The 23,623-nt window shown below is 56.1% G+C and overlaps 2 protein-coding genes across 7 annotated transcripts in view; both read left to right on the top strand.

Annotated features, from left to right (window-relative positions):
* Positions 1–19,602, top strand: part of MGRN1 (mahogunin ring finger 1) — a 62,362-nt gene extending 42,760 nt beyond the window's left edge. For 2 of the 4 annotated variants that reach the window (XM_072877611.1, XM_072877609.1), the window contains 9 exons: positions 2,517–2,564; positions 7,017–7,085; positions 9,482–9,641; positions 11,452–11,561; positions 15,138–15,361; positions 16,304–16,427; positions 16,976–17,025; positions 17,673–17,776; positions 19,069–19,600. In XM_072877611.1, coding sequence (XP_072733712.1) covers positions 2,517–2,564; positions 7,017–7,085; positions 9,482–9,641; positions 11,452–11,561; positions 15,138–15,361; positions 16,304–16,427; positions 16,976–17,025; positions 17,673–17,776; positions 19,069–19,181 — 1,002 coding nt within the window. In that variant the 3' untranslated portion in view covers positions 19,182–19,600. Of the gene's footprint in view, positions 1–2,516; positions 2,565–7,016; positions 7,086–9,481; positions 9,642–11,451; positions 11,562–12,490; positions 12,557–15,137; positions 15,362–16,303; positions 16,428–16,975; positions 17,026–17,668; positions 17,777–18,401; positions 18,447–19,068 lie in introns of all 4 variants that reach the window. The other 2 variants (XM_072877613.1, XM_072877610.1) reach the window with 2 other exon arrangements.
* A 539-nt stretch (positions 19,603–20,141) lies between these two features.
* NUDT16L1 (nudix hydrolase 16 like 1) lies at positions 20,142–22,684 on the top strand. 3 transcript variants are annotated; one of them, XM_072877615.1, is made up of 4 exons: positions 20,145–20,422; positions 20,953–21,028; positions 21,107–21,213; positions 22,169–22,684. In XM_072877615.1, exons 1-4 carry the CDS (start codon positions 20,198–20,200, stop codon positions 22,640–22,642), a joined length of 882 nt encoding a protein of 293 aa, XP_072733716.1. In that variant the 5' UTR covers positions 20,145–20,197; the 3' UTR covers positions 22,643–22,684. The 3 variants fall into 3 exon arrangements, with proteins under 3 accessions (XP_072733717.1, XP_072733716.1, XP_072733715.1); XM_072877614.1 differs by having other exon boundaries at positions 20,150–20,422; positions 20,953–21,213; XM_072877616.1 differs by lacking the exons at positions 20,953–21,028; positions 21,107–21,213 and having other exon boundaries at positions 20,142–20,422.
* The last annotated feature ends 939 nt before the right edge of the window (positions 22,685–23,623 follow it).

Genomic DNA, 23,623 nt, shown 5'->3' with positions numbered 1-23,623 from the left:
CATGTAGAGGGGAGCAGCATTAATGCTGTGCTGTTAGAAATTCCCCACTTCCAGGCTGGCATGTGGGCTGACTTCTGTTTCTCAGTCTGCTTGGTGCCTGCTGTATCCCTGAGCAAGTTGACAGGTCTTATTCTGTTCCTCCTAGGTGGATAATGTGGATGGTGACAAGCTGAGTCAGAGGGCATGGGAAACACAGCCAGTCCTAAGGAAGCCCTGTGGCTGGAAGATGCTCTGAGTGTTCTAGGTTGCTTTTTTGTTGGACTTAGTATGTGAAGAAAATGAGTTTTCCTGTGTTAGAAAGGCTGCTCTGAGCACTGGCTCTGAAGGTAGTTCTACTCCTGGCAGTTAGAGATCTCTCAGCAATGAGATGGGCAGCTGCAGCACCCCTGCCACTAGGGCAGGGATGTTATTCTTCTAGTTTCCTTCTCCAGCTGATCTGGAAAAACAAAACACACTGGAATCCCTCAGTTGGTGTTCAGCAGCACCTGGGAGAGGACAGTGTGGGCAGTGGGTCTGCGGGGAAGGCTGTAGTGTTTGGAGTTTTGCTGTAGATGGAGACCCCCTAGCCTTGCAAAATGAATGATCAATCATTTCTGAGGAGAGAAAAATAGATGAGACCACCAGCTTCCTGCATGTTACAGCCTGATTTTGAAGTATTCTACACATGTTTGCCTTCCTCATCTGCAAGACTCACCTGTGCTCCCCTGGCTATTGCCTTCATAGATTTTTGGTTGTAGCCATGTTCAGATTAGGCTTTGGATCTGATGATGTGAGTGTGATTTTTTACTTACAAAGGAGTGTGTCTAGCTGCTGTTTTCCAACTATCCAAACATAGTGCTGTTGCAGTAAGCCCAGCCTTTGTGGTTAGGGAGTAGAGCTTGGACCTGGATTTGTCCCAGCTTCCCCTTCTAGCATCCTGTGGCCAGCACTTCATAATAGCACCTTATAGAAAGTAGGAAAAGACACATGTAATGGGAATGTATTAGCATGAGGGCAGAAGTGAAGCTTTGGAAATTTTTGTCTCATGAGATTGGAAAGTGGCTTGAGCTGCTCCAGCTCTGGAAGGAGGATTTCAAGAGTCATAGGTAAATTCCACGTACTGTGCAGAACCTCTGAGCTCTCTGGATGCAAACAGGTGATGGCAAAATCGCCCTTAATGTTCAGGGAGCTGAACGAGGTATGCAGCAAAACTGGGAACCAACTAAAGCTGGTCAGGCCATTCCATCAGTGCTGGATTATGTCCTGTGTCCAGGTCCAAGCTCAAGGATTGAAAGTGCTTTCCCTTCTTTTTCTAGTCTGTGTGTGCTGTGAGAGGGAGACGGTGTCTGGTGGGGCCACTTCTTACTTCTCATCTTCCACTGAATGCTTAAAACAAGATCAAAATCTTTCTTTTAATAAAAAGTCACAGGGCAAAGTGCTTATTGAGTTCTTTCTCCTCCCTGTTTGATTAAAATATATTCCCCATCCTTAGAATAATTGCAGCTTTTGAAGTGTAGGTCTATAAATCCAGAGGAGGTCCTTGCTCATAAGCACTGCTGCTGATCACCAGAGCATCCTCAGAGGACAGACAGACCAGCAGGCCTTGGTAACTTGCTATTTATATGTATCTTTAAGATCAGAATAGTAACCTTGGTGCTATGCGTAGTCTGGCCTTGCAGCTCTTCCAAAGGCAGAAACTTGGCACTTTGTGTTTGCCTGGAAAACAGGACTGTTTTGTCTTTTGGTGCAATGTTGTTGTCCCTTCCTTCTGAAACTCCCTCAGCAAACAGATGTGTGTCTGCAACTGTTCACAGCAGCAGGGCCTGCTGGAGTTTCCCCTAAATCTCCTTTCCTGCTCTCTAGACTCTGGCAGAGGAGTTGGTTTGGTTCAGTTTAGTTGGCCCTCGCGAATGATGGAGAAAATAGAAATAACATGCTGTTCCTGTCACTAGTTCTGACGCCAGGTATATACAGAATTGTTCCAGCTATGCCTGCCACCACTGAGCAAATTAAAGGCTCCAGGTGGTCACTGCAGCTCTGAAGATGGCAATGCGGAGCACACGTGACTTGTTTCTGACTCTATCCAGTGGACAAGCCTTGTTCTCAGCCTCATGCCAGCCCCCTGCTCTCTCGGGGCTCTGGCCTCAAGAGTGGCTTTTTAACTGGATGTTATTTGGGGTGTTAACAAATATCCCCTGCCAAGTCTTGCTGGACTTGCTGAAAAAGTCTTTGCACCAGTTGGACTGCTTGCAACCTGAAAGGATCCAGTGTGCCAGTGGATTTTTATGTATGCTCTGACCCTCTTCAGCCAGGTTTAACTTAAGCCAAGTCCGTCTAGCTCTGCACTGGAGCAGACAAGGAGCACTCCAATACCCTGTTCCCCTAACTCTGCTGGGAAGGATTGCCATTCAGGCTGTCCCAGTTATACATATGCCACCCTCCCCTTAGGTGGCAGACACCAACTCTGATCATGAGTTTGTTTTACTCTTAATTTGTACACTTCGGCTATTTAATACATTTCCTTTTTTCCCTGCTAGCACGTTGATGGCAGTTTTTCCGTGAAGCCATTAAAACAGAAGCAGATCGTAAGTACCTGTTTCCTGTCTACTGCTTGATTTAAAGACATTTGCTGGTGTCCCACAGGTGCCCAACTGTACCCAGTGGGAAGCTTCAACGTTAGTTCACTGGGAGCCTGAGCTCTCACCCTGTTAGCTGAGATATCACAAGCAAAGCCAGTGAGCTTCTGGCAACCCTTAACGTTGGGTGAGTTGCTGCACAGCCAGATGGGTGTTGAGGGAACAAATATGGCAGCGTGGGACTGGCAGAACAATGGTGCAGGTCTCTCTGTGCTCCTCTGGGAGGCAGGCACTATGTATAGATCCAGTCTTCCCTATACCTTCCTGCCTTGCTGGCATTTGGCCCTTGAATACAAAACTGGCAGAGCCCCTAGACATACCACAGTACTGAAGCTTCCGTGTCTGTGTAGGTGCAGGTAAATTAGGTTTGCGTAAGTGAGCTTAAGTGCTGTATGCATTAAGTAGCGTGAAGCACATCTGTTCATTAACACTGCCTGATCTCCTTAGGTTCTGTGTTTTGTGGTGTGGAAGGATGTGTGGTATGGAAGGAAGCTCCCCATGTCCTACCTGGGGGCTGAAAACTTAGTTTTCCACATGCGTGTGTGTTAAGATACTAGGGGATCGTCTTCTCCCTCCCTGCACGAGCTTACTTGTTGTGCCCATGGTATCTTTGGAGCAGCCCCAGGGACTGAGACCTTCTGGCTCATCTTGCCTGTCCCCTACGAGTATCCTGGGACTTGAGCAGTCGCAGAAACGGTCTTGCTTTGAAGCTGTGGTTTATGTACCAGACTGCACGTGTTATGAGGGGAAGGGAAGAAGGGAGACTGGCAAACAGGGAAACATCAGGTATCTGTAGCCCTTTTTTAGCTCATCCCGGTGTGTTGTGATGTGCAGAAGCTGTACACTGCCTTATCAAGATTGAAATTGCATCCATTCTTGCATAGAGAGAAATACATAAGCAACTGCAAACTGCTAAGATTGCTAAGAATTTCAGCGCCTGAAAGGAAATCTCGTAGTAATCCTGCTGCAAGGATCAGCTTGAAACGTCGTGGAGAAAGAGATAAGATTTTGGTGCTTGATCCCTTCACCGTTAGATGTGTGCTGTTTCTGCTTTAAATGTGTTTGACTTCAGCTGCTTGTGATTGATGGCTAGGTTTTTCTGATCTGAATTCAAAAGCCTTTTACTACCAAGAAGGCCGTTAAGTGCCTTCATTAGACACTTTTTGCTCTAAGATGTTCCTTCAAGTCCCCAAGTCAGAAAAGAGCCACTAAACAGTACCAGTTAATCATATATCAAAATATGAAGTAGTTCACTGTCTGCCTCACCAGTGCTGTGCAGAGACTCACGGCCTGTCCTTCAGACTTGCTCATGCCCAGTGGCAGCAATATTAGCCCTCGCTGCCAGAGCTTTATCCCGGTGCTAGCGGTGAGTTACTTGCTGCTCCAGCCTCATGTCTGCTCTGATCCCTGTGTGTCCCAGACTGACCTGCGCTCCCCTGCCTTCCTTGGTGCTTAACTTGGCTGTGTTGCAGCATGATCTCCTGGCTAGTGGAAGAATCTGGGTCCCACAAGTATTTTTAATAGAGACAGCCAGAGACTGTTCCGGAAAGGAGTCTATAGAGCGTGCTTTGCAGGTTTGTAGTGGGAACATCCAGAAGAGCCATGCCTCTGAAGGGAGAGCTTGTGCGCTGTGCTGGAAGAGGCTGCCTGAGCGCTGAGGGAGCAGAGCAGTGTGATGCCAGCAGTGCCTCTTTCTCACATATTCTTCTGACCAGAGAAGAGCATTTGTGAGCTGATGAAAAGCCACTCATTTATCTTGCTTGTGGGTTTTTGGGGGGACTTTTTTTTTTTTTTTTTAAACAGTGCTTACATGGCTGCGCGCTCTCTGAGTCAGTGTTGGGTTACTGTGAACACTAACGCAGTGTGTACCATTCTCCATTTAGCCCTCTGGACTCCCCAGATGGAGGGCTGTCTTGCTGGAAGTGCTCTCTAGGGAAGTTCCCACCTTACCACAGTATGGTTAGCTGACTTCTGCAGTGAAACAGTGTGTGCTTGTCTGTCTTTACTGGCAGAGAGTGTAACCTTCCTACTCAGTGTTTGGTTGTGGGTACTTTTTTTTATTGGCAGTTCGTAAAATGTAATGCTTATATATTCTCTCTCATGGCTTTTAAAATAGAAGTCTCTATACAAGCTCTTGCTAGAAGAACACACAGTACCAACTGAAACTGAGATAGCATCTGCACCCATAAGAGCATAGAGCAGAGGTATACAGTATATGTCCGCAGTATAACATTGTACATTCTTCTCCATCACTGCTTTTCTTTTTGCCTTCCCCTCCTTGCCATTGCCAGGATTCCCAGGTACCTTTTGCGTGCATCGATCTCTAAAGGTCTTTGGGAGCAGGAAGCAGCAGCTAATGAGCTGAACTGCTTTGTTCTCTCAGCTGAGATCAGTTATAATGTATGTACCAACCTATTTAAAGAAATTCAACATGGATGAATGCAAACAGATGGATCAGCAGAAAAACATGACCTGGACTTGGCCGGTGGCTCCTGTGTGCATCAGCTGAGGCTGTATATAGCAACAGAAGCCTTTGGAAGGATGATGTGGTGCAGGATGGGTTGGAGAAGTGTGAAGGTGAAGGACTGCATTGTGTACAACCACCTACTCCTTCTTATTTACTCCTACTCTTTTAAAACCTAGAGATCTTTCTAGTAAGAGCCATGTTGCACTGCTCACCCTTTTTCTACGGGGACATGAGCTTCTTGGGATTTTTAGAGGCAAGCAGTTAAAACGAACGCAGACTCCTGCAGAGGCTTTGGTCTCTTCCTTCGTGACCTCTTCTTTGCTTTGAGCTGACCACTTCTGCACTCACTGTCGCTCATCATGATCCTCCAAGGAGTTAGGGTGCTGTGACAAGACTTTCTTTGAAATGTCAAGTTACAAAAGGACATCTCCCACATAATTGTTCCCAAACTTCCTGGGTGTGAGTTGTGAGCTGCTGCAGAGGGCTTTGCTCAGCAGTCCAACAGCTGACCTCATTGCCATGAAATGCAGGCCTAGAACAGATTGTCTGTAAGCTGCACGCCGAGTTAAACAGGGAGACTCTGGAATTAGTTTGTTAAGGCTGCTGCGTCCCAGCTCAGAGCATTTCTAAACTGGCAAACAGGCTGGCTATGACTAGCTCCTGCCCCCATCTTGGCATGTGATGTCTTCTGCACTGAAATCCCATGGCAAAGCCATTGCTCTTCTGAGCACCTGGCTTGACAAAAGGAGAGGAGAGAGAGGCCAATTACACATGGAAACGCCAAAAGCCCTGGGATTGACGAGCTGTTGAAGCACTGGGTTCCTGGTGGCTTGGCTTCACTGCATGGTGTCAACTGGACAGTTCCTGAAGATGGCAAGAAAGCATTTCCTTCCCCTGTTTGCGAGATGTCAGTTTGATACCTTGCAACCCCTTCACCATTTTACCTGTTGCGGGGTTTTGAGCAGAGGAACACGCCCTGCTCTGGGGAAGCTGCTGTGCAGCACCAGATCTCGGGGGACCAGTATCTTTGTGCATCCATGTAGAGGCTGCTCCTCACAGCTGTAAGACTCTCATGCTGTACTTGCTGGCTAAGCTAGGGAACAGGGGAGAACACCCCGCAGTGCAGAGGGGGCTTGCCTTGCTGGGACTGGAACCGTCACTCTTCCTTGCCTCAGTGCTTTAATTCAGCTGCTTGGGGGAGTTTGCAGGCAGCTGCCAGCGTTTGCATAAAGCCATGGCTCCGAGGAGTATGTCCCAGGTTTGGGGCTGTGAGCAACTTCCACTGTGCCTAGAGCACTTTCTGCCACCACACACCCCAGTTTAGAGATGCCACGAAGGGCCTGGAGGTGGTAATAAATGACACTGCACTAATGTTGTCCCTCGAGTGCTTCTCATGCTAAGGGAGATGGTTTGTCTGTCTTCAGTAGCTTGACCTTATGCTCCCAGGTGATGAACAGGGAAGTGATGTGCAGCCATTGATGTGCCAGTAACGAGCTGTTGGCACAGCACATCTCCTGAGGTTACAAAGATGGCTGGAAGTTCATCTTGGTTAAAGTTAAGCAGTACTTCACAGAAGGAAAGGACTGTGGAAGGCTATTGCCTCGGGTTTATTTGAGCTATGGGTGCATGTTCCCTATTGATCTCCGAGAAAAGCAGAGTACTCGTTTTCTAGATGATTTTGATAGTGACAAAAGTGGTCACTTGGGCTCCCTGCTCAGACCAGATGGGATGGGCACCACTTTTTGAGCAAGGAGAGACTCATTCTCCCAGCTATCCTTTGCAATATTTATTTCTGTTAATTTTTTTGTGTGGCTCTAGGGCAGCTGGCTGCCATGGGTGTAACATGGCCATTTTGACACAGGGAGGGAGGGGAGGTGATCACGAAGCAGCAATGACAGAGCAGCTGGCACTCCAACTGTTATCTTCTTCCCTAGGTTGACCGGGTGAGCTATCTGCTTCAGGAGATCTACGGCATCGAGAACAAAAACAACCAAGAGACCAAGGTAAAGGTGCTCAGGAGGCTCCTGCTCCCTGAGCTGTGGGTTTCCAGCCTGAACCTTCTGCTTTTGAGCCTAACTATGGGGCTTGGGAGGGCAATGTGGAGATGCTTTCCAGAATGACTGTCAAGTCTGTGTGCAGGCACTGAAGAAGCCCCGGGATGGCAGGTCCTCACTGTTGTAAGGCCCGATCAGTCAGTGGAGTTGTGCTGAGATAATTTTAGATAGCATGAGGCTCTTGAGGATATTCCCTGGGGCTGGAATTGCTGGGAGAGAAGGATATCAGTGCCCCATGGTGCAGAGCACTGATCTTTAGGGCTTGTAGAGACAGTGGGCCAGGGTCAGCTGCTGCTTTTGGTGCCCTGAGGCTGCTGGCCAGTCTAGGTGCTTCCCAGTTTGCACAGCCAAGAGTATCTTTTTTTTTTTCTCATTGATTGTAAATGAGCATTGCTTCCCAGGCTCCTCTGAAATCTTCCCTCCGGTGCAGCACTCCACGTCACTGCCTCTCTGCAGTCAAGGCCTGCCTTGTGCCTGTTGTGTCTGTACTTTGCTCCTGTGGCTTCTTCATCGTTTCCTGTTTGTTGGGGGCGTGTTGTTTTATTTTTTTTTTTAATGGGGGGACTGCATGTTCCCATAGCATTGCAGGGAACTGAGCTCTCTAGGGCTTGCCAGTGTCCGGAGAGCAGCCTGCATCCCCCAGCAAGAGGGAGCACAGCATCACTAAGAGATGTATATGCAAATGCCTTAACCAGAAACATTGCCCATCTTTAGGCAGGAGCTTCTGCTGAATCCCAGCTTGCTGCAGAGCCCCATGCAGATTATGTGACTGCTTTATGCTTGCTGCAGCCTTATGTAGAGCTGCCCTTTGCTGCCACCTGGGCTGCAGAGTGTACCAAGTGCTGGCCTCAGGTTCAGACTGCTCTGGTGCGTGTAGTGCGTGATTTGCAAACAGAGGAGTGGCCAAAGAGTAAGACAAGCAGGATTTCTTCTCCAAGAAATGCAGTGTCCTGCCCAAAGCATCCTGTGATCTCTATCTGCCTGTGCCAACAGGTAGCGCCTGAAGAGGCAGGAGGGAGAAGTCTTTTCGAAGATTTTTCTTGCACAGGATCTCTCTAAGAGGATTGAAGGCTTCTGTTTGGGTCCTCCAGTGTCTTGTGATGATTCTCTTGATCCAGCAATCACACATTTGTGGCCCATCAGACAAGTGGCCTGGGGCCATTTTTGTTCTTCCTAGTATTCTCAGCAAACCATATGAATAGGAAAGTAAAAAGCCTACCCTCCCTACCTCCCAAAATAGATGAGGAGTGCATGTGATGGGGCAGACGGGCTTGCAGCCTTTTGCTGGCATAGTCAGCAGGCCGGGTGTGGATGTGGCAGCAGCAGATGCTGTATATTGCAGTTTACACCAAGGTTGCCCATGGTCTGGCATGTGTTAGCCCTGGTGACCAAAGGGGTCTCATGAAATGGGAACAGGGAAGGGTGGAGGGTGGCCCACGCTGGGTCATCAGTTTGGTGGGCTCTGGCATAACTTCTGTGGCATCGGTGGGGAGACTGTGGGGTTCTCGGGTGTCAGTGAAGAGAGCTCTTGCGGTTGGAGAGTGGGTTTCTCCTCCCAGCAACAGCTTGCTTGGTGTGTCTAATCCAATCTGTGGGGCTCTGAGTGACGGAAAGACTGGTGTGATGCATGTTCATGTTGAATGGGTTCACACGCACCTTTTTACTAGGGTAGCTGTGAGCAGGTGAGCATCCCAGGCTGGTTCTCCTGCTGCTGCATCAAAGCTTGTGCCAGCACAGGAGACTGGTGAAGGTGATGTGGCAGGAGAACCACTCACTCCATTGGTTGTTCAGAGGACCTGTGGAAACTGGGCTAGACATGGCTGGAGTGTCTCCTTCTGTCCAGCCCGCGGGCAGCCTGACCTGCTGCCTGCCACGGTCAGCAAGCAGCTCCTTTTGGGGCTGTTCTCTCTCTATGGACATGGGGCAGAAAGGCTGAACTGCCAAAGAGCCCTCTTCCCTGCTCACCCTGGGAGCCACCAGGCTGCCAGGCAGGAGCTTGTTCTTGGTCCCCCTCAGCCGAGGGGATCCCTACCCCAAAGGGGCTCCCCTCTGCACACAGCCTAGCTCTGGGGAGGGACAGCTATGCTGTGAATTCACAGTACAGTGCCCTGGTCTCTGGCCTTTAGTGAGCTCGGAGCAGAGCCCTGAGAGGAAGCGGTGTCCGTAGCAGGGCTGTGTGGGCTGGAGCTTGCTCTCCTTGAGAAACCCCAGCTGAGAGCTGCGGAAGGAGGATGCCAGCTCTCTCTCAGACTTTTGGGTGGGAAATTTCCCCAGGCTCCAGAGTCCCTTGGCAATTCGGCGTGGCCCTTTCCATTCACATGCCAACGCCTTGCCTCTCATTGCAGCCTTCAGATGACGAGAACAGCGACAACAGCAACGAGTGTGTGGTTTGCCTGTCGGACCTCCGCGACACCCTCATTCTACCCTGCAGACACCTCTGTCTGTGCAATTCCTGCGCTGACACCCTGCGCTACCAGGCCAACAACTGCCCCATCTGCAGGCTGCGTGAGTATGTGCCCAGGAAACAAGGGCATCTTTCTTCCTCCTGGGCTCCTGTTAGGTCAGTACAGGCCGTGAGAGGGAGCATGTATTTTATATACCCCACCCCAAGGCTCAGCATCAAACATGCTGCTGCTCTCACTGGCATCTGGAGATTCCTGGCACCTAAAATAACTGTCCTCGAACAGGGAAGGAGGAGAGCACATGGGAGAATGGCCTTTTGTCCACTGTCTCCCTGGCCACTTGCCCTCTCCCTGGGATGGATCTGAAGGTGCAGGTGCTCTGAGCCGTGCCACATAGGCAGTTCTTGTGTTTTGGTGAAGAAGATGGAAAATCCCCCAAAGGAGGGGACGTAGAAGCTTTATCCTGAGAGTATCTGGCCAAGAGAGCAGCCAGCCCCACTGGAGGGCTTTCCAAGTACATAGCATGATTTTTTTTTTTTTCTTTTCCCTCTGACAACCTTACTTTGACTTCACCAGGGAGGCAGAGATGAGATAACCGTCAATTTGGAGTCCTTTGCTTTGCCAGGAGAATTAGGAGTGTCTGCTTAACACCTGCATTGCTCAGCTCCCAAAAGATGGAAAAAATGAAATACCCCTTCTGACACTCAGGCAGCACTTGCTGAATTCCATGTCTTTTCTCAAAAGCACAGAGGCATAGGAGTCTCTTGAGAAAATTCCTATGTTTTTGCTCAAACAGATAGATCGTGTGTCTTACCCTGTGCTTGGTCTCTGAGGTATTTGATTGTTTCTAATTGATACCTCTCAGAAAAAGAAAAAAGAGCCTAAGACAGATGTTTGGCCTGAGAAATTAAGTCTAAACAGTTCAAACTTGCAAAGATGCAGTAACCAAAAGCAAGATCTTATCAGAGGAAATGCCAGACAGCTTTGACTATAAGTAGCACAACTTAAAACACAGGAACAGCATTACCTCATCTGCATGCTGCAGCGGAGTAGGCTGTATTTGTTTGGAAAGTGCCCCCCATGTCAGACTTCCTGGGAGTGTGCTTCTGGGGAGTGCAGAGGCAGTGAGGATAGATTTGCACCTCTGTCCTCTGGCTCTAGGCTAATCTTGCAAGCAGCTGGGTGCAACAAGAAATGCCTGGGCTTTTCCTTATGTACGAGCAAGTTCTTACAGCTGCATCAGAACAGATGTCTGGCTCATTCATATGCGCCCTTGGCACAGAGGAACTAACAATATTAAAGATCTGTAGATAGAAAATGGGACTGTGGGAAGGGAGTGGAGATCAAAGCTCTTGTGGTGGGAGGACCAAGGGATTGCTGTGCCGGAGACAGGAGTTCAGCCACTAACCCTCTGGGTTTGCAGCTGTTGCGGAGCCTCTCACCGCCATAGTGCTGGCCAGTGAGTGAGCGGCTGATGGCAGGAGCGATGCTTCCAGCACCAGCTGAGACTTGTGGGGTCTGAATTAACCCAAAGTGGTTTTGCATGAGATCCCCCATCGTTCTGTAGCTTGCAGTGTGCTGCCTGAGGCCAAGCTCATGTTTTTCTTACTGTGTTGTACAGTATCAGGCCTGAAGCACCTCTGTACAATGACTGTACCGGGGCAGGCAGCACCTGTTCTCTGCAAGGGCTACATGTACCCAGACTTTTTTGGCCAGAAGATCTCTCCCCATTATAGACTGACCAACTAGAAGCCAGACCATAGCGCTTGGCTTTGGTGTGCTCCATGGCTTGCTCCCCGTGCACATGGGGGAGCTCCCCCGTGCCGACGGCGTGTCTGTGGTGAGCTGAGTTGTGTCTGGCATAGCCTGGTCCTGTTTGGCCGCATGGTCACCTGCCTGCTGTTCTCTCCTAGCCTTCCGCGCCCTGCTGCAGATCCGGGCTGTGAGGAAGAAGCCGGGAGCTCTGTCGCCAGTGTCATTCAGCCCTGTCTTGGCACAGAGTGTTGACCATGACGAGCACTCTGTAAGTATCTCGCAACCCAGTGTACAAAGCCTGAGCATTGGTCTCAGCCTGAGCGGGCAGCTTGGGCATGCACGAGTTGCTCGGCCTGATGGCTGGCGTCCCTGGGACCTCAGGAGGTGTACTGAGGCCTTGGAGTGAGGTCTTCCTGAGCAGTGCAGCCTCTCTTGTCAACCCTGCTAGACAGCCAGGAGCTCTCCTCTTGTGGATTAGTAATATGACTGGTTTTAGCCAAGTGCCCTCCTGTCTTTTGGAGGAAACAAATCCACAGAAACCTCAGTCTGAGAAGGTTTCTCGGGGCCTGTCCCAGCGGAAAAGTGGCAGACTCTGGGCATGACAGGGTGGGAGCTGGGATACTGGGGGGAGTTACAGTTTGAATTGCACGCACATCTGTGTGGCAGCATGCTCTCATGAAATGCCCTTGGCATCGGGGTTCCCAGCATGGTAGCGGAAAGGCCTCTTTGTGCCAGCCTCCCTGAGTGATCAGGGTCTCGGCAGGCAGCTGAGGGAACGTGGGATAGAAAGTGTGGTGCTGGTGGCCTTGGGGCCCGGTCGCACGTCCCCGGTGTGGTGAGGGCAGCAGCTCCTTGCCTGAGCAGTGCTGTTGCACAGCTGGCTCTGGCAAGACATGAGATCAGAGCGAGGAGAGGGAGATCTGCATCTAGATCATCTTACAGACTTTCATGGGAACAGAAAGATATTGCCACAGAAAAAGCCTGGTTTTATCCATCTGCCCTCTGTAGCCCTGCTGCCTTCAACTGGGGCTAAGAAATAGGGCAGGGGAGAAACCCCGAGGGTTCTTGTGAAGCAGAGCGTGGTGTGTAGAGGAAGCAGGTGCTGTCACCTGAAGCGAGGTGAGGAGATGCTGTGTGTCTCTTTGTGTCACTAACCTCAAGAAACAACTTCTTTAAAACATGGTTTTCTCTTGACAGTGTCCCTTTAAACCCCTTAAAGTGAGCACTGTCTCCCTGCCCAGCAGGAAACCTAGAAGGGAAACAGTAAGTGGACTTGGTTGTATTTGGCTCCTACAGCAATTCTTTGCCAGCGATGTCACTAGCACGTGGGAGTGTTACACATGCGAGGGCTTGCTAACACGCTGGGTTTGACTCGTGCCCCTGCACAGGCTGCGACACTCCACGTACTGCCTCCATGTTAGCAGTGAGACGCTCACACCCTGCACGGACGATCACTAACCTCCCTGGTTTGCGTGCAGAGGAATAAGCAAGATGGAAGCAGCTTGCCACAGGGGTCTGACACTGACTCTCAGGGACTGTCCCCAGGCCTGAGCCTGGCTGCTTTATAGTTCCTGGCCAAGACACGTTCATAGCTTTGTAGGACTGTGGGCAAGCTGCTGTCCCCTTGGCTCACCCAAAAGCTTCCTTGCACTTGTCTCATCCCCTTGGCAGTTTGGCCTGGGCACATCTTCTTGTGGTTTCCACCTCGGTGGTGGGATGTAGAGGTAGGCAAATAGGCACAGTTGGACCTGGTCTTGCATTCAGGAACACTGGTTTGCAATGCGCTGGTTTGCTTTCACAGAAACAGGAAGGATGGAGCTTGTTTTGTTGGGGACTCTCCAAGTTGGTGTGAGAGTGTGTAGCTGGAACGCCGTGCTGGGGACAGCATGAATGGCAATTGTGGGAGACCAGGAGCTGGGAAGGGGAAAGGTGAGGGAGGCCCCCAGGCCTGGAGGGGTCTGTTGTGTCCTCTTTGTGTACTCCCATCAAATGCAGCTACGGCTGTCATTGGTATCTAGGAGGCTGCAGTTTTCTTTTGCTCAAGCCAGCCTAGATGCTTGGCCTTACGAGGAATGTGGCTTGCTGCACTTGTCAGGTTTGGATAAAACCTGAGGCTGGGTTCAGGTAATGAGGCTGTTGCAAGCTTGGCGTGACCCTGGCTCTCTGCAAGCCTCCTGCAGCGACTAGCAGTACGCCTGCTGGAGCAGTGGGCTCTATGGGTGGTGTAGTGGTAAGCGTCCCAGGAGAGAGCAGTGTCTCTTAGCGTTGTTTGAAAGCTCAGTAACTTGCAGCGAGGGTGTTGTAGCCATTGGCTGAGAAATCCTCCTCCAGCCTCTGAGCTGTGCCACAGAACCTGAGCTTTCACTACGGCAGACCAAAATGAGCAGCCTTTGAACCCTCAGGCCTTGGTCTACACAGCCAGGAGAAAATGTCCCAAACACAATCCACGGGGTTTTGTCTCCCTGACTTTTCTGTCCACAAAATAGCTCCTCTGAGCTGCTGTCTGAAAATGGAATGTTTTTGTGGAGATGGCTTTTGGCCCCACCGCCTACAGGTGGCAGCAACTGTGAACCGATTCCTTGTTCAGCTGACTTGGTTATCTTGCAGTCACCAGCTGTGGTCTTCAGAACAAGCTCATAATCATCACAAGACCAATACTTAGGGGATGTGGGTTGATGCTTGACCCCAGGTGCCACTCGTTCTTTCCTCCCCTTCAGAGCTAGCTCCTTCTGTTACCACAAGTGAGTCACTTCAGCAATAATTCACCCCAAATTAATGGCTGGGTTGGAACAGGTTGCTGGGCAGGCTCATCTGCAGCTATGTGGCTGGGAGATCAGGCACAGAGGAGCTACAGGAGTTCATGGCCAGGCTCAGCAGCAACTGAGGTACAACAGTACCATCTTAGGTACAACATAGAATCACCTCCCTGAGGACGCAGGGCTGAAACAGCTTTATTTTAGTGTAAACCTGGACTGCTGCAGTCTTGCCTCTTTGCTTGCAGTGGGCTGGGTTGAGCTGCCTGTGACCTGCTGGGTTGCAGCATAAACTCCTTTTATCTCCGAGGCCACAGGACCTTGATGATCAGGAGGAATTTTGGAGTTAAACCAGCGTTGATTTAATGGCTTTGCAAGGGTCTCTTTGACTGGCAATGTAGTGAGTTACAGAGGGAGTGGGAACTGGTGCAGTTTTGCCCTCCTCCCGGCAGGGTCAGTGGTTCTGGGATCCCTTTCCTACCTTTTAGCAGAGGTGACTGTGCAGAGAGACAGCATTAGCAGCTGAGAAGACTGGGAGAAGTGGAAGCGGTGTAGGCTCCGAGGACCAGCTCTCAGCTGATGCACACGTAGTCCCCTCCTTTGACTCTCTTAGTGACTCTGGTGGTGCTGTGAGACACTCACGTGTACCAGGGCTCAAAGCACAAGTGGGGTGCTTATTGAGCTGGAAGGGTCTCTGAACCATCAGAGGAACTTTTAGGACAAAACCCCCCCTTATTTTATAGCAGCTTTGTTAGGAACCTGCGTTCTCACCCTCCTTGTCTGGCTCTTGAAAGAGCTTCCCAGTATGGCGGGGGGGTGCTGAGCCACGGTCTGGCTTGCTGAGATGCCCAGTCTCCCAAGCATTGCTCTGGAAACTTGCCTGGACCATCGGTGCTACGACCCCAAGGGAGCGTGTGGCTGTTGCAGGGGAAGGAGGCTGAGGCTCTCTGGCGAGGTGGCTGTGGGGATGGGCTGCTTGGGAGCGCAGTGTGGGAGGTGCAGGGCTGGGCTGCCGCAAGGCCTCCCCTTTCTAGAGGGGCTTCCAGCCTGGTGAGGGTTTTTTAACGTGCCCTTCTCTTTCTCGCCCACAGAGCTCTGACAACATCCCTCCGGGCTACGAGCCCATTTCCTTGCTGGAAGCGCTGAATGGCCTTCGCTCTGTTTCCCCCTCCATCCCATCAGCTCCTCTGTATGATGAAATCAACTACTCTGGTGTGGTGGATGGGATGCCGCCCGCGAGCCGGCCGCTTGTTGGGATGGACAGAGCCGTGGAGAGCAGCCACCAAAAGGGCAAGCGGAGCAAGTCTCCAGATAGGTCAGCATGGGGACAGAGGGGTCCACTCCTCTTGCAAGCCCTGAGGGCTTCTGGCCACAGGCACTGGGAACCAGGAGAGGGCTCTGGCTGGTCCCATCACTGGTAGCAGTGCTGACTCAGCATTTTAGGAGGCCAGCAGGTACTCATGCCAGTGAGAGAATTGGGACACCACGCCTGTGTTCAGCCTGAGGTGACCAGCTTATGCCTCCTAAGGGCTGGCTTTGTCACCAAAAGAAAGAGGATTTTTAACAAGGAGATTTCATCCAAATTTTGGATGGAAACGTCTCCTTTCCAATGCAGTTAGTCCCTCAATTTGCATTTGACATCCAAACCTTGTGGATTTCAGCTTTCCTTGGAGTTCCCCAGGACCAAAAGAATGGAGAAAGAAGTGATCTGAATTTCAGAGCACAAAATGCTTTAGTTGTTGTCTGAAGCCTCCTCTAGTGGCCTTGTGATGGAGGACGTAGGTGTGGATGCCGTGGAGTGGGCAGCCCACTGCAGGTGCCCTTCACGTGTCCCTTGCGGGGCCGTACGGATGGGGTCAGACCGGGTTTGTTCCCGGCACTCCTCACTGTGCTCCATTCCAAATTTCCCCCAGGGAAGGGAGCCCCTGAAGGTGTGAGGAGCAGGGCCACTGGCCACTGGGCCACTTGCTCTCCATGCAAAGGCAGATTTGTCCGAGTTGCGTTAACTGTGCTGAAGCTCTGCACTGCTTGGCTCTGTCCCAGAAACTCTGCCGCTGCTGTTCTCTGTGTAGCTGATACTGGAGGGCCCTGGTGAATTTAGCTCAATAGTACGAGCTCCTGCTCCCGCATGTTGGCTTATGCTGCTGGTGGAGGGACAGGGACAGCGGTGACAGGGAGCTGCTGCCACCAAATCCGCCAGGGCCCACGGTGCTGGCAGCACCGCAGCTCCTTGCAAATGGAGTTTCTCTTGCCGCAGCACGCTACGGTCTCCCTCGTCCCCAATCCACGAGGAGGATGAAGAGAAGCTCTCTGAGGACTTTGACTCGCAGCCAGCACTGAGCGGGGGGGAGCTGGTCCTGAGAGAGACCAGCTCTCCAGAAGTAAGTCTGTGCTCTGCTGGGGAGTTGCTCTGAGCCAGAGCTCTTCGGGGGGGCTTCTTCTGGGACACGGGAGGTGCCTCGTGAAGGGCCATCGCTTCCTCAGTGACAGGGTAAAGAGGAGCTTGTTAGCACGAGTAGCCCAGAGCCAAACAGTCCTGGCTGCCTTTATTTACCCGTAGGGCTCCATGGGGAAGGATGTAGCCGCTCCCTGTGCCCCTAACACCTCTTTGGGGAGCTGGGGCGTAGGAAAGCCACTCGGCTGGAGCCATGTCAGAGCTGACCTTCCCCCAGCTTCCCGGGCGAGCCCAGCAGTGCTTAGGGCAGGGGTGGAAGCTGGGCCTTGCTGGGCTTCCAGCACCCGCTGCAGTTGCCTGTAAAACTCCTCCATCCTGGCCTGTGGTGCCACAGTGCTGGTGGGTGGCCCCTTGCTCCCTCCCTGAAACAAGTCCTGGCCCCAAGCACAGCTCTCGGGAGAAAACCAGAGCAGGAGACAAGCGCAGCAAAGGCCTCCAGCCCGCAGAAGTAACCTGTGCCGTTCCTCTTCACAGAGCATGGCAGGGGAAGAGATCGAGGAGGCCTCGTCCCTGCAGCAGGGTAGGTGTGCACTCGGCCACGGGGGTGGCCAGACCTTGTCTTGGTGTCCAGCTCCGCTGAGGTGGGATGGGGACAGCTGGGGAATGAACATACAAGTTCAGAAACATCCAGCCCCCTGAGTCCATCTCTGAGCTGCTGTGCTTCACCAGAGACAGGTGCCAGGGTCTCTTCTGGGAAGTGGGGGAGCAAAATCAAATCTCCCTGGTTTATTTGCCAAGCATCTCTCCTTGCTGTAAGCTCTACACAAGTAGAGCTTTCCATGCCACAGGCTCTCTCCTCGCACGGCTGAGGGGGAGATGGCTGCGTGCACCGCTGCGGTCCTGGTGAGAGCACGGCCACAGTACTGGGCACACAGGACGTGCCCCAGGTCTTTGGGATGGGTCTCTGGTGCTCAGGCAGCACCCAGAGGGCACGAGAACAGGGTGAGAGGAGTGCTGGGTGCGTTTTGGGGCGTGAGCCTGCATATGAAGAGGTGGCCCTTTGGCACTGTCACCCAGGCCAGTCTGACCGGCTCTCCTGAGAGCTCTGCAGGGCAGGGGGGGCCCGGGGAGCTTTCTCGCGTGGAAGATCTCAACCCGTCCTCCTGGCCGCATGCCCCGGCAGAGCTGGACTGGGGACTGAGGGGCTGCACTCTCGGCTGGTTCTAGGTAGCCGCCCGCCCTCCGTCGAAGACGTCCTGCAGGACAGCAGCTGCAGCGAGCACAGGAGCCTGACGCAGCCGGAGAGCGACCCTCCGGTAGACGTCTACCTGCCAGGTAATGGCCGCGCCGTTGGGGTCAGAGACATGCTGCCAACCTGCTGCGCTCGCGGCTCCGGTTCACGGCACTGAGGGGCCTGGGGGGTTTGAGGATTGCGAGCCTGACCGCGGACAGCCTCCCCAGCCGGGGCGGCGTGCGGCAGCCTTGGGATGGGACAGGAACGCGCCTGCCCGGAGCTCGGGCTCCCGCTTCCTCCCCGTGCGCAGAGCCAGCTGTGGGCGAGGGGGGCTAACACAGAGGTAACTTGCCCTCCCCTTCTCTCTCCTCCTCCCTCACCCTTTTGTCTCTGTCCTTCCCCTCCTTTCTCCTCTCCGGGCTGCGGCCGCTTGATGGCACAGTTTATGTCACAGTTTATGTGCGAGTGGCCTCCCATGCCTGCCCCCAAACCGGGCTCCTGCTTTCGGCCGAGGGAGGGGAACCATCTGGGCCGGCTTCTGGGAGACTGCGGGCACCCCTCTGCCACAGGGCAGTGTTACGGGGGGAGGGCCGCGGATGCTGCGCTGTCCTCACCCCTGACTGTTGTTGCAGCCTGTTTTCTTCCGTAGAGTTGCAGTCTGTTCTGAGTACCTCTCTAATGTCTCCTTCCCTCTCTGTCTGCCTTCCTCCCTCCTGTCCTGGGCAGCACTGGGTCCCGATTCCTGCTCTATTGGTATAGAGGAGTAAGCTGGTACGTCTTCTCGTTCTTCTTGCGCATCGCTGTTGTGTGGGGCAGCAGGACCCCTCCTGGGAAGGCCGGCAGCCGGGCGAGAGCGGGGATGGGACTGATCCTGGCCATCGGGGCAGGGAAGGAGGGGACCGCAAACGAGCCAGCCTGCACCGCTGGCTCTGTCCTGGCTCCGTTCCCATTCCTGGCACCAGCGTCCCTGCACCCCGTAGGGGTCCCCGCTGTCCCTGAGTGCCAGGACCCCAGGCAGGGCAGCAGAAACCCCGGCCCTCCCCACCAGCTTCTGCTGGGCTCCTGGGTGAGGGCTCTGCTGCCTGGTGGGCACCATGAACATCCAGGTCCATGCTGGCTTCTCGCAGGCTGGTGGCAGATACTGTGTCCCCTTCATCTCCCGTGTCCCCCCCCGGTGCTTGCTGAGCCTGCATCTTAGCAGGGGCAGAGGGCATGGAGCTCGTGGGCTCCAGCCCTGTCTCCCATGGTCAGTCCAGGGCAGGAGGGAGTGGCAGGGGTTGTGGTCTCCTTGGCCCACGCTGCCCTCTCTCCAGGGCCGAGCACCCTGCCTGGGCTCTTGGTCTGACCCCAGGGCTGGCACGGTTGGGGCTGAACCCCCTTTCTCCTCACTCAGGCTCATCTGACTTCACCAAGACGCTCCCTGGCCGCGGCACCGGCAGTCCCACGCAGCCCCTTCTCTTCGAGCAGACGTGTCTTCACCTGGAGGACGAGCAGAGCCTCTCGTGAGCGGGGCCGGACCTCCCTGCCCCTGCCGCCGGACCCCAGACCCCACGCACAGCCTCTCCCCCCTCCCCAGCGGGGCTGGCCTGTGCCCACCTCCCCAGGGACGCAGCCTGGACACGGTTTCGGCACAGCCTGGCCTTTTTTAAAGACGTGCATGTTTCCTGCCGGCGGTGAAGGGGGTGGTGGGTAGGGGCCGGTGTCGTGTTTTTACGTGGGGTGGGGGGGGGCGGGGGGGAGGTTTCGGGGTGAAAAGCAGCAGATGAAGGACACTACCGTTGTATATTTTGTACACACCGAGCACAGCCCTTTGCTGTCACTGCCCCTGTACATAGCTGCGGCCTGCCCGGGCAAGCCCCTCTGGGTGCTGGCGTGAGCCTTGCCGGGGTGCAGGGCTCCGCGGGGAGGGGGGGTGTCAGTCCCCGTCCCACCCCGAGGGCTGACCCTCCACGCCCCCCCGCGGAGCCCCACGCTGCAACCGGGGAGGGGGTCCCTGCCCGCGCCGTGTGCCTTGTTCTGCTTCTGCGGCGGGTCCCGGGCCGAGCCCCCCCTTCTCCCCCTCTATGTTTGTAGTAATAAACCCGTGGAGCAGCCACGCGAGTCCGTGCTTCGGGGCGGGGCGGGATCCGCATCGCCCGTGGGGGCCGCGGCGCGGAGGGGCGGGGCTGCGGCGCGGGGGGGCGGGGCCTCCTGCCCTCGCCCGCCTCTTTCCCGGCGTGCCCTTCGCGGCGCCCCCCCCCTTCCCCCCCCCAGCTTTGATCTCATTGGTAGCGGGGCGTGCGGCCGTTGCCTAATACGGCGAGCGACGCGGGCAGCAGCGCCCGCTCCCATTGGCTGTCCGCCGCCATTGGCCGCCCCGCCGAGGGCGGGCGCGGGGGTTGGCGGGCGCCGCCGAGCGCCCATTGGCCCCGCGGCGCGCGGCGTGCCGCCACTGGCTGCCGCGGCGGTGGGTCCCGCCCCCTCCTCGTCGCCGTCGCCGCCGCGCGTGCGCGGAGCGGGCTCCCGGGGCGGGCGGCGAGGCGATGGCGGCCATGGGGGCGATGGCGGCCATGGGGGCGCTGCCGGCGGCCGGGGCGCTGCCGCCGCTGCCGACGCTGGGGGTGCCGGGCGTGCCCGAGCTGAAGCCGCTGACGCGGTACGAGGCGATGCGGCTGGGCCCGGGCTGGAGCCACTCGTGCCACGCCATGCTGTACGCGCCCAACCCGGGCATGCTCTTCGGCCGCATCCCGCTGCGCTACGCCGTGCTGGTGAGGGGGCGGGCGGGGGGACGGGGACACCGGGCCGGGACCGGGACCAGGCGGGGCGGGCGGGCCCTCGGGCTGGGGCGGGCCGGGCTGGGCTGGGGCGGGCCGCGGGCTCCGGGGGAGGCGGGCTGCGGGCAGGCGGGCGGGCCCGGCCGGGCGGCGCGGCGGCTCTGGCCGTCCGGTAGTTCCTGTGCAGGGCGGTAGCTCAGGCTTAGCCGAGGCGGCGGCGGGCCCGGGCCCGAGCCCGAGGCCGAGCCCGGGGGTGAGCCCCCGGGACCCCCGGCTGTGCGGCCGGGGCGGATCCGCCTCGGCTCCCCGGCCCAGGGCCGCGGCGAGCGCTCGGAGACGGTGTCGGCGAACGGTCCTGGATGCGCTGGAGCTGGTAGGGCCGCGCCGGAGGCAGCCGGGAGGCCTCCCCGCGCTCCTCCGCCTCCGCGGAGGCCTCCGTGGCGCCGGGCTGGGGCGCCCGCGCCTCCCCTCGCCCCCCCCGGGGCTCCGCTGTGCCCCATTAACACCATGCGCCTCTATTGCAGATGCAGATGCGATTTGACGGACTGCTGGGCTTTCCCGGGGGGTTCGTGGATCGCCGTTACTGGTCCCTGGAGGACGGTCTGAATCGGGTGCTGGGCTTGGGTTTGGGCTGTGTGCGCCTGACGGAAGCTGACTATCTGTGCTCGCATCTGACAGAGGGGCCACATCGCGTGGTGGCACACTTCTACGCCAGGCAGCTGACCCTGGAGGAGCTGCATACCATCGAGATCAGCGCGGTGCATTCCCGAGACCACGGGCTGGAGGTGGGACATCCAGGGAGGGGGTGTGTAGAGTCTGAGCGTTAGCCCCAGGGAAGACGAAGCTTCCCTCCTAGGTCTGCTGGGCTGCCGTCCCTCGCAGCCCAGCGGGGGAATGCACCGCATGTAGAGCTGCCGTCGGCGAGTGCCGTGCACCGCCGCGCAGCGCCGGCGTTAGGAGGTCTGGCTGTTGGCTGGGGTTGTGTCTCGGGCTCCGGAGCGTAGCGAGCTCGAGCTCCGGCCTTTCCCGGCGACCGCCCGCGTGGGGAAGAGCCCTATTTACCCGCTCAGCCTCAGGACGCGGGTGAGGTCCGTCTCGCATCTGGTGGGCGTCTCCCCCCGCCCCGGGCTGAGTAACCTGGACCGGAATCGTGACCCTCGGTGCGGTGATGTGTTGCTCTAACCCGAGTTCTCCCCGGCTTGCACGGAGGCAGTGCGGGAGGCAGCCTTCCTCCCGGGTAGCTGGGCCCGGCTGACGCCCGAGAGAGCGAGAGCTAGGGTCTCCCCGCGCGCCCGCGAGGTGCTCGGCAGGTTTCAGCAGCCGCATGAACGGAGGCACTTGGCCCTGGGTTGTGGTTGAGGGGGACGTGTGGGTAAGCCATGGTGTCCCCAGGCAGGGCAGGGCAGGGCGTGGAGGGGGAAGCGGGGCTCCCTGTAGCGGCCTGGGGCAGCGGGATCCCCCCCGAAGGGGCAGGAGGGGGAACGGAGCCAGGGCTGGGCTGGGCAGGGAGAGCAGGGGCCTGGCGGGGCTCGGGCAGGGGCAGCGCAGGGGCTTCAGCTGGGCTGGGTGCAGGCAGGCGAGGGCAGGGGTCGCTGCGGGAGGGAGGGGCAGGATCTGGCAGCTGGGGCAGGGCGGGCCTGGGCCGTGGGGTGCTGGGGTGAGGGTGTGGGGGCAGAGGGTGGTGCGGGGAGGGCTGGTGCTGCCGCGGCCTCTGCTGAGCTGCGCTCCGTGCTGTTGCAGGTGATGGGCATGGTCCGTGTCCCCCTCTATACCCAGAAGGACCGCATGGGCGGGCTGCCCAACTTCCTGGGCAACTCCTTCGTTGGAACCGCCAAATTCCAGCTGCTCTTTGCCCTGAAGATCTTGAACATGGTGCCGGAGGAGAAGCTGGCCGAGGCGGTGGCTGCCACGCAGAAGCCGAAGAAGCCGGCCATCGACCAGGCCGCAGGGGCGACGGGAAACGCGCCTGCCGCTAAGCCGGCGAACGAGCTGGCGGCGCCCGCTAAAACAGGCAACGAATTGGCAGACAGGGCAGAGAACCAGGCCGCTGTGCAGGCAGCGGCCGAGGCGGCGGAGCAGCCGGCGGCTGGGCTGGAGAGCGGGGCCGTGGCGGAGCAGCTGGTGGCTGCGCCGGTGGCCGAGGCGGCGGAGCAGCCGGTGGGGCTGGGGGCAGACGCTGTGGCGCAGCAGCCGGTGGCTGAGCCGATGGAGTGATGCCACCGTGTTTGCGCTTGATTAAAAGTGGGTGAGACTAGAGACTTTCTTCTAACTTTCCGACCCGTCGCTGGCTGCAGTTGCTGCCCACGCGATTCCACTGCCCAGCCGGGAGGGTTTGGGTTTGAAGCAGGGGAAAGCTATGTATTTTTATGGCCATTAAACTCTAGCGAGCTTCCCAGATCAACCTGCACAGCCCCCTGCAGAGAGTTCACGTGCTTACGTGAGGGCGCCGAAGCCCTAGAATTATGCTTTGATTTCAGGGACGCACTGCTGCTGTCAGGTCCCCGTTTCATTTTTAAGGAACAAAACGTCTTATTTTTTAAATGCCCTGTGTCGATTTGGACGCGGCTGTGTTTGCAGTGGACACAGCTGAGGGATGGGGCTGCTGGTCAAGCACCTCTGCCAGCGTCGGTGGAAGAGCTCCCCTCTGCCGGCGGCGGTGCGGCCGGGCTCTCGTTCGGGGTGCCGGCACGACGGGGTGGCGTGCTGTGAATTCCCTCTGGGGCATGGGGGAGTGCTCGTGTGGGTTTCTACCTGGAGATCTGTGGGAGCAGGAAAGTGGAATAAATGGCTTTGCTGAACGCTTCGCAGCCGGGATCGTTCTTGACTGCCGGCGCAGAGCCTGCGGGGACCCAGAGCTTTGGGGGCGCAGGGGCTGGGGCAGCGCGGCGCCTGTCGGTTCCCCCTGCCTCGGGGCTTTGCCCCCTGCCCTGTGACTTGCTGGACTGTGCCAGAGCGAGCAGCTGGAGGCGCAGGGCAGGCCCAGAGCTGCCGAGGGCAGCCCCTCTCAGCTGGGGAAGCTGGGGCAGAGGGGGCTGGCGGGGTGCGGGCTGGCTCAGGGTGCTGCACCGCTGCAAACCGTTGTTCAGCTTTTGCCGCTGGGTTACTCCAAAACGGCTCGTGCACCCAAGGGCTTCGGGCAGGGGCCTGGGGAGAAGCCGGCTGTGCCACTGCAGGTGCCAGGGCACCTCCCGGGCA

This window comes from Ciconia boyciana, chromosome 13, assembly GCF_034638445.1.
Source record: "Ciconia boyciana chromosome 13, ASM3463844v1, whole genome shotgun sequence".
Taxonomy (NCBI): domain Eukaryota; kingdom Metazoa; phylum Chordata; class Aves; order Ciconiiformes; family Ciconiidae; genus Ciconia; species Ciconia boyciana.
This window is presented reverse-complemented; position numbering and strand designations above follow the sequence as displayed.

What these genes read in the sequence shown, in the direction of transcription:
- NUDT16L1 (XM_072877614.1), top strand. Translation starts at nt 20,198, where the DNA reads ATGGCGGCCATGGGGGCGATGGCGGCCATGGGGGCGCTGCCGGCGGCC. An exon ending in CGCTGCGCTACGCCGTGCTG is followed by an intron (nt 20,423 to 20,952) that starts GTGAGGGGGCGG and finishes CCTCTATTGCAG; the next exon opens with ATGCAGATGCGATTTGACGG. An exon ending in CCCGAGACCACGGGCTGGAG is followed by an intron (nt 21,214 to 22,168) that starts GTGGGACATCCA and finishes GTGCTGTTGCAG; the next exon opens with GTGATGGGCATGGTCCGTGT.